At 37.2% G+C, this 15,331-nt stretch overlaps 2 protein-coding genes across 2 annotated transcripts; both read right to left on the reverse strand.

Moving 5' to 3' along the window:
• Positions 1–3,518, reverse strand: LOC121370238 (whey acidic protein-like). Its single transcript, XM_041495362.1, has 4 exons — positions 3,470–3,518; positions 2,671–2,820; positions 1,328–1,515; positions 1–60 (listed from the first exon to the last, which is right to left on the reverse strand). Exons 1-4 carry the CDS (start codon positions 3,516–3,518, stop codon positions 1–3), a joined length of 447 nt encoding a protein of 148 aa, XP_041351296.1.
• An 8,419-nt stretch (positions 3,519–11,937) lies between these two features.
• LOC121369672 lies at positions 11,938–14,746 on the reverse strand. The gene is made up of 2 exons (XM_041494723.1): positions 14,604–14,746; positions 11,938–13,617 (listed from the first exon to the last, which is right to left on the reverse strand). The coding sequence occupies exons 1-2, from the start codon at positions 14,672–14,674 to the stop codon at positions 12,489–12,491; spliced, it is 1,200 nt and encodes a 399-aa protein (XP_041350657.1). The 5' UTR covers positions 14,675–14,746; the 3' UTR covers positions 11,938–12,488.
• Between the last annotated feature and the right edge of the window lie 585 nt (positions 14,747–15,331).

Below are 15,331 nucleotides of genomic sequence, written 5' to 3' on the forward strand. Positions count from 1 at the left end.
TCAGGGTACATTCTTGTTTAAGGCCCGTGCAGTATTCTTAATGCACGTGCAGTTCATGTACTTGTAAACAGAAGCTTAGTTTTAATTATATCATATTGTAAATATTTATATTGTATAGCTTAACCTTAAATTGTGCTGAACTTTATGAAAAGAGATGTGGACTTTAGATTATTTATTAATCCTTTATTAATAAATATTAGATAATATATAGTGTATTTATAGCATTAATGAGTAGCATTAATTAAATTCCTTGGTATGTATATTTGGATAAATAGTATATTTTCTTTAAATATACTGCAGAGAGTTGTGTAGTTTTTATGCTTTTGTGTATGATTTTGTTATTTATGTATTTTAATATTCTTGTTATTATTTTTATAGGGTTTAAAACAACATCCTTCTTTCAAATAAAGAACCTTTACACACTGCGTCCGTCTTTGTGTTGAAATCCAGTGTAACATTATGTACACCCAATGTGCCTGCAGTCGTGTTTAGAATACGAGTGTCTATATTATGTATATCCAATGTAATGGCAGTCGTGTTTAGAATACATGTGTCTGTATTATGTATGTCCAATGTGATGGCAGTCGTGTTTAGAATACGAGTGTCTGTATTATGTACATCCAATGTGTTGGAAGTCGTGTTTACAATACGAATGTCTGTATTATGTATGTCCAATGTGATGGCAGTCGTGTTTAGAATACAAGTGTCTGTATTATGTATATCCAATGTGTTGGTAGTCGTGTTTAGAATACGAGTGTCTGTATTATGTATATCCAATGTGTTGGCAGTCGTGTTTAGAATACATGTTTCTGTATTATGTATGTCCAATGTGATGGCAGTCGTGTTTAGAATACAAGTGTCTGTATTATGTATATCCAATGTGTTGGTAGTCGTGTTTAGAATACAAGTGTCTGTATTATGTATATCCAATGTGTTGGTAGTCGTGTTTAGAATACGAGTGTCTGTATTATGTAAGTCCAATGTGATGGCAGTCGTGTTTAGAATACAAGTGTCTGTATTATGTATATCCAATGTGTTGGTAGTCGTATTTAGAATATGAGTGTCTGTATTATGTATGTCCAATGTGTTGACAGTCGTGTTTAGAATACGAGTGTCTGTATTATGTATATCCAATGTGTTGGTAGTCGTGTTTAGAATACAAGTGTCTGTATTATGTATATCCAATGTGATGGCAGTCGTGTTTAGAATACAAGTGTCTGTATTATGTAAGTCCAATGTGATGGCAGTCGTGCTAATGTTAGAAGCAGTCATTATAATTTATTTACTCTTTTATTCAAAGCCCGGATGTTGAGGAGACAGTACTCACCTTGGTAGAACACGGATCAGTTGGTCGGGAGACAGGTCTGAGACAGGATCTTCCACACTCGTGCGAGCAGCACTTGTCCTCGTTAGGGCAGTCCGAGTCCGTGTCACAGTCTATACCGCATCGGATTCGCTGGCTTCTGGCCGGACAGGCCCCAGTCTTAAAGTACGACTGACTGCTGTTTGTGGCAACTGAAAATTATGGCGGAAAAAAGTTCATTTAAACCGTCTAAAGCTATTAGTTTTATTATTTACCAGTTTACAATTCACTAACCATGTGCGTTATCTGTTGGCCAATATTTCAGTAACATGGTCATACATAAATACAAATATTCAGAAATAGGCGGAACATACAGATATTTTAATAACATGGTGAACCATAGATATATTTATTAACGTAGTGGTGTATTATACTTATATTTTAGAAATACGGCGATACATACTTATATTTCAGTAACACAGTAATATATTAATGTTAGTAACATGGGGTTACCTCGATATTAGTAACATGGGGAATCGGTGATACGTATTGACATTTCAGTACCATGGTAAAATATTGACATTTCAGTACCATTGCAAAATATTGACATTTCAGTAAGATGGTGAAATATTGACATTTCAGTACCATTGCAAAATATTGACATTTCAGTAAGATTTTGAAATATTGACATTTCAGTACCATTGCAAAATATTGACATTTCAGTACCGTATTAAAATACTGGCATTTCAGTACCATGATAAAATATTGATATTTCAGTACCATGGTAAAATATTGATATTTCAGCACCATGGTAAAATATTGATATTTCAGTGATAGTGATAGTGATATTTGTGTACCATAAATGATAATACATATCGATATTTGAGCAGTAGCGTAGGGAGGGTAGCGTATGCCACGGGTGGCCATGCCCCCTTTCCCAATCAAACATTTAAAAACAAAAGGTATTAAATTTTATAAAATCATACATACAGATGTATACATAAATAGTGTAGTTTACTCCTCCCTCCCCAATTGGGTTGCCCTCCTCCCCCAATATAAAATCCTGGCTTCGCCAGTGTATTTGAGTATGACGGTGACACATATTGATACTTGAGAACAAAGTGATACATACCGTAATTTCCGGTGTATTGTGTCCGGCCGCGAGCTATATTTGCCGCTGCGGGATATATGACCCATTTTTGTACACAAAAGCTAAACATTAAAACAAAACCCTCAAAGCCAATGGTATTTATATTTCAGTACTATGGTGATAAATACAGATTCCACATTCCACCATTCATTGTTATCTCAGTCTCAAACATTTCACCATCAGTGATATCGGCGTAATTTCAAGTCACGGGTCTCACCTGGCGGCGACCAGCAGCACTTATTGACGCTGCTGCTGGTGCAGGTGGTGTTGAGGGGACAGTCCCGGTTGACGCGGCACGTGAACACCTGACGACTCGACCTCAGCACGGCCTCACCATGCCGACACTCGCTCCCTGGAGGCCGGAACTCTGACAAAGACAAACACGTACCAACTCTAATGTGTGGTCTGCTGCACAGACTCGGGGTGTAAACACACGAGGAATAAACTGCCAAATGCATGGTAGCGTCATGAGCTACCAGAGGCGGATTTGGGGTGGGACATTTGCGACAGTTATAATTTTATTATATATTTATTTTGATTGTTTTACGATCCCCCTCCAAACCTCCCCCAAAGTTCCCTTGGCATTCCACCTCATGTCATTGCCCCCCCCCCCCCACACACACACACAATGGAGTTTGTGGATCCGCCACTGGCTACAGTGACTCGAATAGTGAAAGCATGGAACTTCGTGGATTGATCTGAACGACAAAACCGTAACACGTGACCGAATGCAAAATTGAGTGGGCATTTGACAAAATAGAGGTTCATTCCATGAATCTCTATCCAGTGCCTTGTATATATAGGAGGACAGCCACTCCCGACAGGATAATTGATTGGAAATGTCACCTACTTGCACCGCCACAGAGGACTGCCACTCCCAACTAGTTTACTAAATCAAAACTAGCACCAGACAGAGCTCATTGGAATACCTACAGTTGTGATGATATGCACTCATATATGACTGTCATATTTAATGACACCAGGTATTCGCAAAAGATGAGCATATCCTGCCCTACCGGTAGCACCCATCATGAGTACTGCTACCACAACGGTCAAGTCCGTCATTCCATCTAATACGATGAACAAAATAATAAAAGTTGAAAATATGAAATAGCAGAACTATCATTTTGGCCAGTAAGGCATCGAACTGAATAGATACAGCCTCCAACTGTCTACCATAAAACCTTCTGAATGCCTTTAGGAGTCCCTGGACATCATAACGTTGATGGAACTTATGTGCCAGAATTATATGATATTGTTTGAAATTTGCATACAATGTGCACGCCATAAGGTATCTTATAAGTTGTGATATTTAGACACCAACAGCTGGAACAGAAGGTATATTGCTAGAGATAAAGGCGAAATTCACTACTGGTATTGGAAAGTTGAAGTCATCCCTATCGTCACACAACTTAGTTTGGAGACCAGTGTCGCTTTGAATCTCTGTGCATAGATTGAGGTAGAAAACTGATTTAATAATCTTCAGATGTTTCTTTTATTTCTAACTCTTGTGGTTAAATCAGTGGAAGGTAATCTTAATCAAAGCTTGTGGTTAAATCAGTGGAAGGTAATCTTAATCAAAGCTTGCAACGGTATTGATTAAACTGTCTTGAAATAAAAACTCACATAAAGAGTCAAAAAATAACAAATTACAAAACTAATTGAAAAAATTGTAATAATCAAGAGTTCAAAATCATAAAATATAATAACAAATGCATTTGCTACGGCTGCTGTTGTTGTTGTGTTGTTTTGTGTTTGTTGTTTCTTCTTCTTTCTTTTTTTTTACACTAACGTGTATTTCTGTAGCTATGTTAATGGACAAACTGGTATATTTCCTACATAGTCCATGAGCCGAGCCACCAAATTTGACCAATTGGTACCATCCGACGATACCAAACATAATGATGTTTTTGTGATAGTGTATCTGGATCTCAAAGCAGCAGGATGGACTTTTCTGCAGGATAGCTTACGGTCAGAAACTGAGTTTTAGTAAAGAGGGGGTTTAGTTAATTTACAAACCTGTAACTCATTTGGATAAAGTTACAATAGAGTGAAAGAAGAGTCTGTGACATTGAAACCGGGAAATATCCTAAACGATAGACTAGAACTCAAATCAATAACCGCTACTTCTCAGACGCACGTGTGATTTTAAAAATATGAAAAATGCAATTTTGTTTTTGTATTAGAAACACCAAGATGACCAGTAATATTAGATTTCAGTGATCATAAACGGCTCAAATAGTGAAAACATATGCTGTAGTGTTTACAAACTAGGGTCTGTCTCTTTAAGGTATGACAACATTATTTAAAACGACCTCGTGCTAACAGATATTTCACCATTATTTAAATCCACGATGACCATGGAAATGGCCGCCAGGTAAAGGAAGCGGCAACATATTACATTCAAAAACAGCGCTTTCTATAGGGTAACCATTTCAATTCTCGCATTCACTGTATACTTACGAACACGTGTATTCTCTACCTCACTGCATACTTACGAACACGTGTATTCCCTACATCACTGCATACTTACGAACGCGTGTATTCTCTACATCATTGTATACGTACGAACAAGTGTATGCCCTACATCACTGTATACGTACGAACATGTATTTCCTACATCACTGCATACTTACGAACGCGTGTATCTCCTACATCACTGTATACTTACGAACGCGTGTATTGCCTACATCACTGTATACGTACGAACACGTGTATTCCCCACATCACTGCATACTTACGAACGCGTGTATGCCCTACATCACTGTATACTTACGAAAAGGTGTATTTCCTACATCGCTGCATACTTACGAACGCGTGTATCTCCTACATCACTGTATACTTACGAACGCGTGTATTGCCTACATCACTGTATACGTACGAACACGTGTATTCCCCACATCACTGCATACTTACGAACGCGTGTATTCTCTACATCACTGTATACGTACGGACAGGTGTATCCCCTACATCACAGTATACTAACGAACACGTGTATTCCCTACATCACTGTATACTTACGAACACGTGTATGCCCTACATCACTGTATACTTGCGAACACGTGTATTCCCTGCATCCCTGTATACTAACGAACACGTGTATTCCCTGCATCAGTGTATACTAACGAACACGTGTATTCCCTGCATCACTGTATACTTACGAACACGTGTATTCCCTGCATCACTGTATACTTACGAACACGTTTATTCCCTGCATCACTGTATACTAACGAACACGTGTATTCCCTACATCACTGTATACTTACGAACACGTGTATTTCCTACACTATATACTAACGAACACGTGTATTTCCTACATCATTGTATACCGAACACATGTATTTCCTATCACTGTATACTTACGAACACGTGTATTTCGAACACGAACACGTGTATTCCCTACATCACTGTATACACGAACGCGTGTATTCTCTACTACTGTATACGAACAGGTGTATCGTATACTAACGAACACGTGTATTCCCTACATCACTGTATACTTACGAACACGTGTATGCCCTACATCACTGTATACTTGCGAACACGTGTATTCCCTGCATCACTGTATACTAACGAACACGTGTATTCCCTGCATCAGTGTATACTAACGAACACGTGTATTCCCTGCATCACTGTATACTTACGAACACGTGTATTCCCTACATCACTGTATACTTACGAACACGTGTATGCCCTACATCACTGTATACTTGCGAACACGTGTATTCCCTGCATCCCTGTATACTAACGAACACGTGTATTCCCTGCATCAGTGTATACTAACGAACACGTGTATTCCCTGCATCACTGTATACTTACGAACACGTGTATTCCCTGCATCACTGTATACTTACGAACACGTTTATTCCCTGCATCACTGTATACTAACGAACACGTGTATTCCCTACATCACTGTATACTTACGAACACGTGTATTTCCTATATCACTATATACTAACGAACACGTGTATTTCCTACATCATTGTATATTTACGAACACGTGTATTTCCTATATCACTGTATACTTACGAACACGTGTATTTCCTATATCACTGTATACTTACGAACACGTGTATTCCCTACATCACTGTATACTTACGAACAGGTGTATTCCCTACATCACTGTATACTTACGAACACACGTTGGCTGCACAGCGCACGGCGGTACTAGACATTGTACCTGAACCAGTCGACACACCTCGTTAAAACGACACCCCTTCTGAAAGCAGACGAGACCCGGTGGCAGATTTAAAACAATTGTTGTATAGCTGTATTCTCGCGTGTAGCATATAGCTTTTAATACTTCACATATATTATTGTAAACGTAATATTATGTGTATACAGTTGTGTAGTTGTGCAATACTATTTTACTAAACTAAACATTGTCTGTATACTGCTATATAGCACACGGGAATGTTATGATGCACACCATACAATACGGTCATATGTTAACGTTACGGTACTTGACATTTAGTATTATCAACCCATACAACACGGTTATCTGCTAATGTTACAGTACTTGACATTTAGTATTATCAACCATACAACACGGTCATCTGTTAACGTTACAGTACTTGACATTTAGTATTATCAACCATACAACACGGTTATCTGCTAATGTTACAGTACTTGACATTTAGTATTATTATCATACACCCGGTTACAGTACTTGACATTTAGTATTATCAACCCGGTGATCTGTTAACGTTACAGTACTTGACATTTAGTATTATTAAACCATACAACACAGTCATCTGTTAACGTTACAGTACTTGGCATTTAATATTATCAACCATACAACACGGTTATCTGTTAACGTTACAGTACTTGACATTTAGTATTATCAACCATACAACACGGTTATTTGCTAACGTTACAGTACTTGACATTTAATATTATCAACCATACAACACGGTTATCTGCTAACGTTACAGTACTTGGCATTTAATATTATCAACCATACAACACGGTTATCTGCTAACGTTACAGTACTTGGCATTTAATATTATCAACCATACAACACGGTCATCTGTTAACGTTACAGTACTTGACATTTAGTATTATCAACCATACAACACGGTCATCTGCTAACGTTACAGTACTTGACATTTAGTATTATCAACCATACAACACGGTCATCTGTTAACGTTACAGTACTTGACATTTAATATTATCAACCATACAACACGGTTATCTGTTAACGTTACAGTACTTGACATTTAATATTATCAACCATACAACACAGTCATCTGCTAACGTTACAGTACTTGACATTTAATATTATCAACCATACAACACAGTCATCTGCTAACGTTACAGTACTTGACATTTAGTATTATCAACCATACAACACGGTCATCTGTTAACGTTACAGTATTATCAACCATACAACACGGTTATCTGCTAACGTTACGGTACTTGACATTTAGTATTATCAACCATACAACACAGTCATCTGCTAACGTTACAGTACTTGACATTTAGTATTATCAACCCATACAACACGGTTATCCTTTAACCTATACAAAATCACAACTTACGTAGGAATCACACGGGTAATTTCCAGAAGTGGATGAGGATTGAGCACAGACGTACAGGGGGGCACAGATCTGCAACAGAAACTAGTTTAAAATGATGACTGGAATACAAAAGAGTTCTACATCTTACCGGTATTTTCATTTCTGCAAATTAAACACAGCAAGGTTTTCACGGCCCATCTACGTTATACATGTTTGTTATGTATGAATGTTTTCACGGCCCATCTACGTTATACATGTTGTTATGTATGAAGGTTTTCACGGCCCATCTACGTTATACATGTTGTTATGTATGAAGGTTTTCACGGCCCATCTACGTTATACATGTTGTTATGTATGATGGTTTTCACGGCCCATCTACGTTATACATGTTTTTTTTATGTATGAAGGTTTTCACGGCCCATCTACGTTATACATGTTTTTTTTATGTATGAAGGTTTTCACGGCCCATCTACGTTATACATGTTTGTTATGTATGAAGGTTATCACGGCCCATCTACGTTATACATGTTTGTTATGTATGAAGGTTTTCACGGCCCATCTACGTTATACATGTTTGTTATGTATGAAGGTTTTCACGGCCCATCTACGTTATACATGTTGTTATGTATGAAGGTTTTCACGGCCCATCTACGTTATACATGTTTTTTATGTATGAAGGTTTTCACGGCCCATCTACGTTATACATGTTTGTTATGTATGAAGGTTTTCACGGCCCATCTACGTTTTACATGTTTGTTATGTATGATTCAACTGCTTAGTAAATAATTATGACAAAGTATTTTGTTTTCGTAATTGCTGTTAGCTGTGTATTATACACACTAATAAATATAACGAATCATAATTCTTCTCCATATACGGATATTGTTTTATACTGCTGGTTAAAGAACAGCAGACCAGGGCAGTATCGAACACACTCCCTCGCGCCAACACACTGGTGCCATATCACAGGATAACATATTAACATGCCTATGTCCACTTAACGTTCAATCACATCTCTTCTGGACACAATCTCTGACTTCGCCAGTTACTGGGTCTGGGACAGGAGGTCTGTGTGTGTGTGTGGGGGGGGGGGGGGGCGGTAGGAAGAGGTACGGGTGTGCAGGGGGAGAGTTGGAAATGGGCAGAATTTTGGAAATAGAAATTAGTGAAAAAGTTAATAAAATTAACAAATAATAATTTAAAAAAGCTAACAAGGCAAAAATAAAAAGGAATTGACTGCTCAGCCGAATATTTATATAATTTGGAGCATTTTGGAAGGACAGTCCAAAAATAAAGAAGCAAGAAAAGAAAATGGGGGAGGGGGAAAGTAATGTTGACATAAAGTGTTGAACGAAGATCGAAAAGTTTGCATAATGTTAATGTCTCACAATATACATAACAGTTCTAAGCTTAAGTGGTCTGTGAAAAACAGAAAAAATGAAGTCTACATGCATATATATATATATATGAAATTAAATATGTTCATGCTTTTTTACTCTTTGGTGGGCTACTCAAAAATATAATCAGTAAATGTTCATCACGTATAAAATATTTCGACACCGTAACGTGGCAACCATTGCTATCAGATCCTGTTCCAGAAAAAAAGTTGATAAAAATAATAAAATCCTATGTAAAGATCGCTGCTTGGATTTGAAATACATTCAAATGATCCCAGAGATAAGACATGACCATAAAACATCATATTCTAAAAACATGGGCCGATTTCATATGTCTAGGTTATCGGTGGGTTTTGGACACATATGGTTTAAACCTAGGTTAAACCCTGGGTCATGTTTACTGTGCATTTCACATGTCTGGTTTTCAGTAATCTTAGTTTACAACTGGGTTACAATTGTATTGCTTTTTTAAACCTGCCCTTGAGGTGGTTTTTCGCTGGTTTTACTCAAAGTAACTATTCTTCAGGGATAATTTCGGCAGCAAAATCGTATTTTACGTCAGTATTGCAGAGCCATGAAATGTGATCATTTGAAGCCACTATAGAAACAGTGGCGTAGCCGGGGGGGGGGGGGGGGGGGGACATGCCCCCCCCCAATCCCGGCAAAATTAGGGGTGATCAGTGGCGTACTCAATATCATTGTTTACTTGGCTGCCAGGTGCCCTCCCCCCCCCCCCTACAAAATCCTGCCTACGCCACTGTACAGAAACGAATACAGGGTGGGGTAGGGGAGTTCGAACCCCCTCCCCCTTTAGACAAAATGCCCGTTTGCCTGGTGGTTTTTTTTAGCACGACTGTATAATTAGATCCACCCCTTCACCATGTTCGTGGCGAATGAACAACAAAGCGCCTGAGATATATAGAGGATAATAAACGAGATACCAGTTATTATCAAAATTATGTCCCGAATCAAATCATTTTTAGTTGTCACGAGCTTTACCGAATGACAAATTAAAAGTATTTCACTCGGGACATACATTGATAATAACTGGTACTGAGTTTGCTATTCTATTCATTACCCCAGCTATGTTTTCTCTAAACGCCTTTATTTTAGGCGCACATGCACGTACATGTAGGCTATAGAAACAACGTAAACCACTTTACACACTATTCTGGGTATTGCTATAACTTTGCATTTTAATCACGTTCACATATAATTTTCAAAAAAAAAAAGTTATCGTTATTCTGCTAAAAATATAAATAATGATTTGCGTTAAAATGACATTTTGTTATAAATTTAATATTAAAAGAGTCGTGGACGCAAACTCATTAAAGTACATGACGTCATTTTGTGTTTGCCAAATCGCGATGATGTTATATTTAGTACCGACAACGTCATTGGTTTGTAAGCGTCATATCATCCAGTAATATTGTACGTCACAACACTGCATAGGCTAATATTTCTCACTGAGAAAATACGGAAAATATTTTCCCTGTTATGTGTGGTCACTGGGGGTAATAAATATAGTTATTTATTAAATCAGTGTAAATAAACATTTTCTTCATGGTCTTTGAACTGCACGAAAACAGGAAGTACTAATAATGAAAGTTGATCGGTTACCACCGGTATCAAAGCAATAAACGTCTATCATAGACTGCTGTCTTATAATGACATACCTTCGTGTTTGTCTCGTCTTAATAAAGGGGGAACAAGGCGGTACAGGCCCAGTTTTGAAAATTTGAGTAAAATGATGGAAATACATGGTGAAACGTTTCCAGGTCAGCTTATTTTCCCAAATATGCCCATAATTTTTGACAGAATGTGAAGGTTTGCTCCACATTTGGGGGGTAGCTAATCCCCCATCTCGAACGCGAATGCTAATAATATGCCGGTAACGAGTTTCAACTACAAAGTGATGAAGTGTAAGCTATCTCTCGCTTATTAGGCCGTCCGCTAAGCTCAGAATTGTGGCTAAAAATGAAGTTTCGTTCCACATATCGGGGGTCTAAAAAATCTTTGTGTTTTTGGCTAGATAAATGCATTATCTATCACAGAAAAAAGTTTACCAAGATATTTTCTGCAGTTTTTTTTAAAATGATGTCAAAAGGAGACCCCCCTCTGACAAAATTTAGGATTTGTTTTTAGAGGGGTGGGTAACTAAAACGGATCTAACTCTGTAACTATAACACATAGAACAACATGTGACCACTCAAAACATTTGTATTAGTCCTCTATACAATGCAATAATAAATATGCAAATATTTTATTTAATTGGATAACCAGAGGTCAAAATGTCATAAAAAAGTTTAAAATTTGAAATTTTGGGTATGCCCTAATAAAATTAAATTTCAGAAAAGTTATTGCTCCTTATACAATTTAACTGCCTTAATTCTATAAAATACATTTAAGTGTTAAAAATCAACTCTGAATGTGTTTCAACCCATAATATATCAAGTGAAAAGTTGTACCATTTTAAAATACACCAAAACTAAAACTATTTGTAATAATAAATTTAAAACAAGAGCTATGGTAAATGCATTTTTATTGAAAGTAACCAGGTGTATTTCTAAAGAGTTAATAGTCTGTACTATTCAAAAAGTCAATCCAGGAGGGTAGTCAGTGGTCGACAAGGTCAAACATAGAGGTCAAAGGTCAATTAAGTGCACTGAAATGCTTTTTTTGTGCGAACTTTCTTGATAGAAGTGGTCTGGATACTTCTCTTGTTCCTGTAATATATAATTTGACAATATATATTTGAAGTTATTGGAAATTATGAAGAATCTCGTAGATGAAAAGGCAAATAACTCGGGTTGACCTTTAAGAAATTGCAGTCCATCTTATATATCAGATTGTGATATTACTGATATGAAGATTTGAGATGTTCAATTATTTTAAATGGTCTAATCACTTTGAATAGGTACTAGTACCTATTAGTACCATAGTTTTAACTCCTTATAGGCCTGCATTTTTATTTTATTTTTTAAAAATTAGCTGTGAAATGCAGGCGTTTTTGGCTTATGTTTCTGCTTTCTCACAACTGTTCTGCACATATTTACATTTGTATTACCTGTTAAAGGAAATACAGTCAAACAATGTATATTTATGTATTTGTATAGATTTTAGTCCATCTCATCACCACTATCATCATCATGTAATGGACCATCTTCTTGAAGGTGTATGTTGAAGCCACGCCAGCCTGGAATTTTTGGTTCATCGCTCTGTGTGTATTTCAGTATGACATAGAATAAATCAGTTTTTCTGGCATGGACAACCATTTCCTTGACGATGGCCATCTGCAGGTCATGGTCACTAACTGTAAGATCTTCTGGGCCATGTCTCTTTTTTTGATGATAGACTTCTATCTGGCATGGTGGTGGATTCAGAGTACGTTGTCCTTTTTTGATGACTGCTGTCCTGTTCCCTTCATCTGATGTGGTTGGCTTACTCTGTGTCATGATGCCATTCGTATGGTGGGTTGTACCAGCACCAGATTTGGTTTCCTCTCCAAAGTCTATATTGTCCCAAACCATTACAGTGGGTGTTTGCTTTTCAAAACCTTTGGGAATGTCTCCACCTGTCTCAAGTTGGAGTTGGGCCAGGCTGGTCTCATAACCAACAATTGCATCAGATGAAGCACAGTGGCCAAATCTATTCAGAATATCTAACAGCTGACAAGAACCAGTCAAATGTTGGACTGTGAGACCCAAGGCTAAAGATTTTGGAGTTTGTCTTCTTCCATTTGATGCCAAATAAACAACATCCTGACAAATAGACAACAGTTTTAAATGAATACTCTCGGGAACACTAACCCTCTCTGAAATAGAAAGCTCTTCTGAGACTCCAATGCTCCAAACAAGTAAGTTGTACAGTTCCACAGGAACAACTGATTCACATGATTCAATGTTCATAGTATCTGATATTGGTGGCCATGGTTTTTCCATTCGAGGTTGTTCTTTAATAGCTCTTTGAAGAATGTCACTTGTTTCATATAAGGTTTGCATGGAACTAAAAGCACTGCTTCTGGCTTGTAGACCTGATACAGTAGACTTCATAGGACAGCTTGCCTCAGTGTCAGTGTCGCTTGGTGTTAAGTCTGATCCAAGCTCACTCTCTGATTGGAATCCTTCCAGGAGATCATCAGGTGACAAGGTCTCTGTGAAGACTAGCTCGCTAACATTCTTCCGGCATGGAGAATGAAAAGTAAGTTGTGGATAGTCATTCTGAATACGTCTTTTCAGTTGATCAGTTCTGAAATTTAAAAAAAATAAGGTTCATAATCATGTAGTAAAATGGTAATACAATATGATCAAAATTAGATATTTATAGTCAAACATCAAAGCCAACCTGATGAAAACATGATTTCTTGCTGATACAATGTAAAAACAACAATTATAATATTTACTGCATTTCATTTCATATCTTTTGAAAATGGTCATATATGGAATGCTGCATATATGCATCACCTCAAAATTTTACCATCCATGGAATGTCTCTGTGGCACAGGAAGACACGATCCAGAGCACATACTACAAAAGTGCCCTACATACACCACCGAGAGAACACGATCTTGGCCAATACCGATGCATTTTAGAGACAAGCTATGGGGAAGCAAATGTGAACTGATCAACACCACACCATTCATCAGGAACATACAAATCCTCATCTAAATTGAGAGCCGTAACCAACAGTGTATGAACACAGAAGAAGAAGGAATGCTGCATCAGTTATGCTATAAATCAAGTTTTATTAAACATAAAACTTTGGACATGCTATATATAATAAGGATGACTATATGCCCAAATAACACGTGTCCGCCTATGAAGCGGTCAGTCATCGGATTGATCCTTCTCAGTGGACCCATATGAAGTTTGGGCAATTTTCCTTTCCAACCAGTGGTCCACAACTGGTTCATCAAAGGACGTGGTATGTGCTGTCCTTTCTATGGGAAAGTGCATATAAAAGACCCCTTGCTGCTTATCAGAAAGAGTAGCCTATGTGGTGGCAGCGAGTTTCCTCTGAAGAAATGTGTCAGAATGACCATGTGTTTGACATCTAATAGCCAATGATAAGATAAACATCAATGTGCTCTAGTGTCATCATTAAATAAAAACAAACTTTAAAAAAAAAATGTATGCCCAAATAACAATAACATTTAATATAATATTATTTGCTAGTGCATTAATATACATGGCATCTTCAACAAAAGCGTTTTCCAACTACACGTGTGCTGTTACCTGTAACTTGTGGCATCATTCATTTCATGTTTGGATACAAAGTGTCTAAACAGATGTAGCAGCAATGACATTCTCAAAATCTCGTAATTTTTCAGCAGGCGAGTTACCACCACAGTCTCACAAAACAAGGCATATGCAGTTGAATACTGCTGTATTGGAACAGGTTCACTGAAATAAACAAAGTCAATTGGGTTATTCATAGTAGTTAAGTCATGTAACAATATACAAGTTAGTTTCTATATGTTTATGTTTAATGCTGATGATGCAGTACATGTACAATGGTATTTAGCATGATTATTAACCACATTTGTTGAAATACTCCTTGTGATTTCACGGTCTTCTACAGAAGTTAGATTACAATTGTAGTAATGGTTCAGTTCATCTGATTCTGTCTTGTGGGTTTCCTCATAAATATTTATATTTAAAATTTGATTAGTCCTTATTAAAACCTAAGTACTTACATATACAAGCACTGTGTGTATGTGAATGTATGTATGTATGTGCATGCATGTTGTGGATGTGTGTGCATGGCATATACATGTTTGTAAGTATACATGTGAATTTAAATTCACATCATAATATTATTAATTAAGATACCATGTTTACCACTGTACCAATCAACCTTCACTTTGCTTATGTTATGGGGATAATAATAAATTTAAAAAAGGGGGGGGGGGGGTGTGTGTGAAAAAACCTTTTTTTCTTTCTCAGGAATCTTGTGTAATTTT

Source organism: Gigantopelta aegis, chromosome 4, assembly GCF_016097555.1.
Source record: "Gigantopelta aegis isolate Gae_Host chromosome 4, Gae_host_genome, whole genome shotgun sequence".
Taxonomy (NCBI): Eukaryota; Metazoa; Mollusca; class Gastropoda; order Neomphalida; family Peltospiridae; genus Gigantopelta; species Gigantopelta aegis.

Excerpts from the sequence above, each read along its gene's own strand:
- LOC121370238 (XM_041495362.1), bottom strand. The coding sequence starts at position 3,518 with ATGACGGACTTGACCGTTGTGGTAGCAGTACTCATGATGGGTGCTACC. Across the intron at positions 2,821-3,469 it reads ACTCATGATGGGTGCTACCG|AGTTCCGGCCTCCAGGGAGC; the intron begins GTAGGGCAGGAT and ends TGTCTTTGTCAG. Across the intron at positions 61-1,327 it reads CTGATCCGTGTTCTACCAAG|TACATGAACTGCACGTGCAT; the intron begins GTGAGTACTGTC and ends TCTGTTTACAAG.
- LOC121369672 (XM_041494723.1), bottom strand. The coding sequence starts at position 14,674 with ATGTCATTGCTGCTACATCTGTTTAGACACTTTGTATCCAAACATGAA. Across the intron at positions 13,618-14,603 it reads AATGATGCCACAAGTTACAG|AACTGATCAACTGAAAAGAC; the intron begins GTAACAGCACAC and ends TTTAAATTTCAG.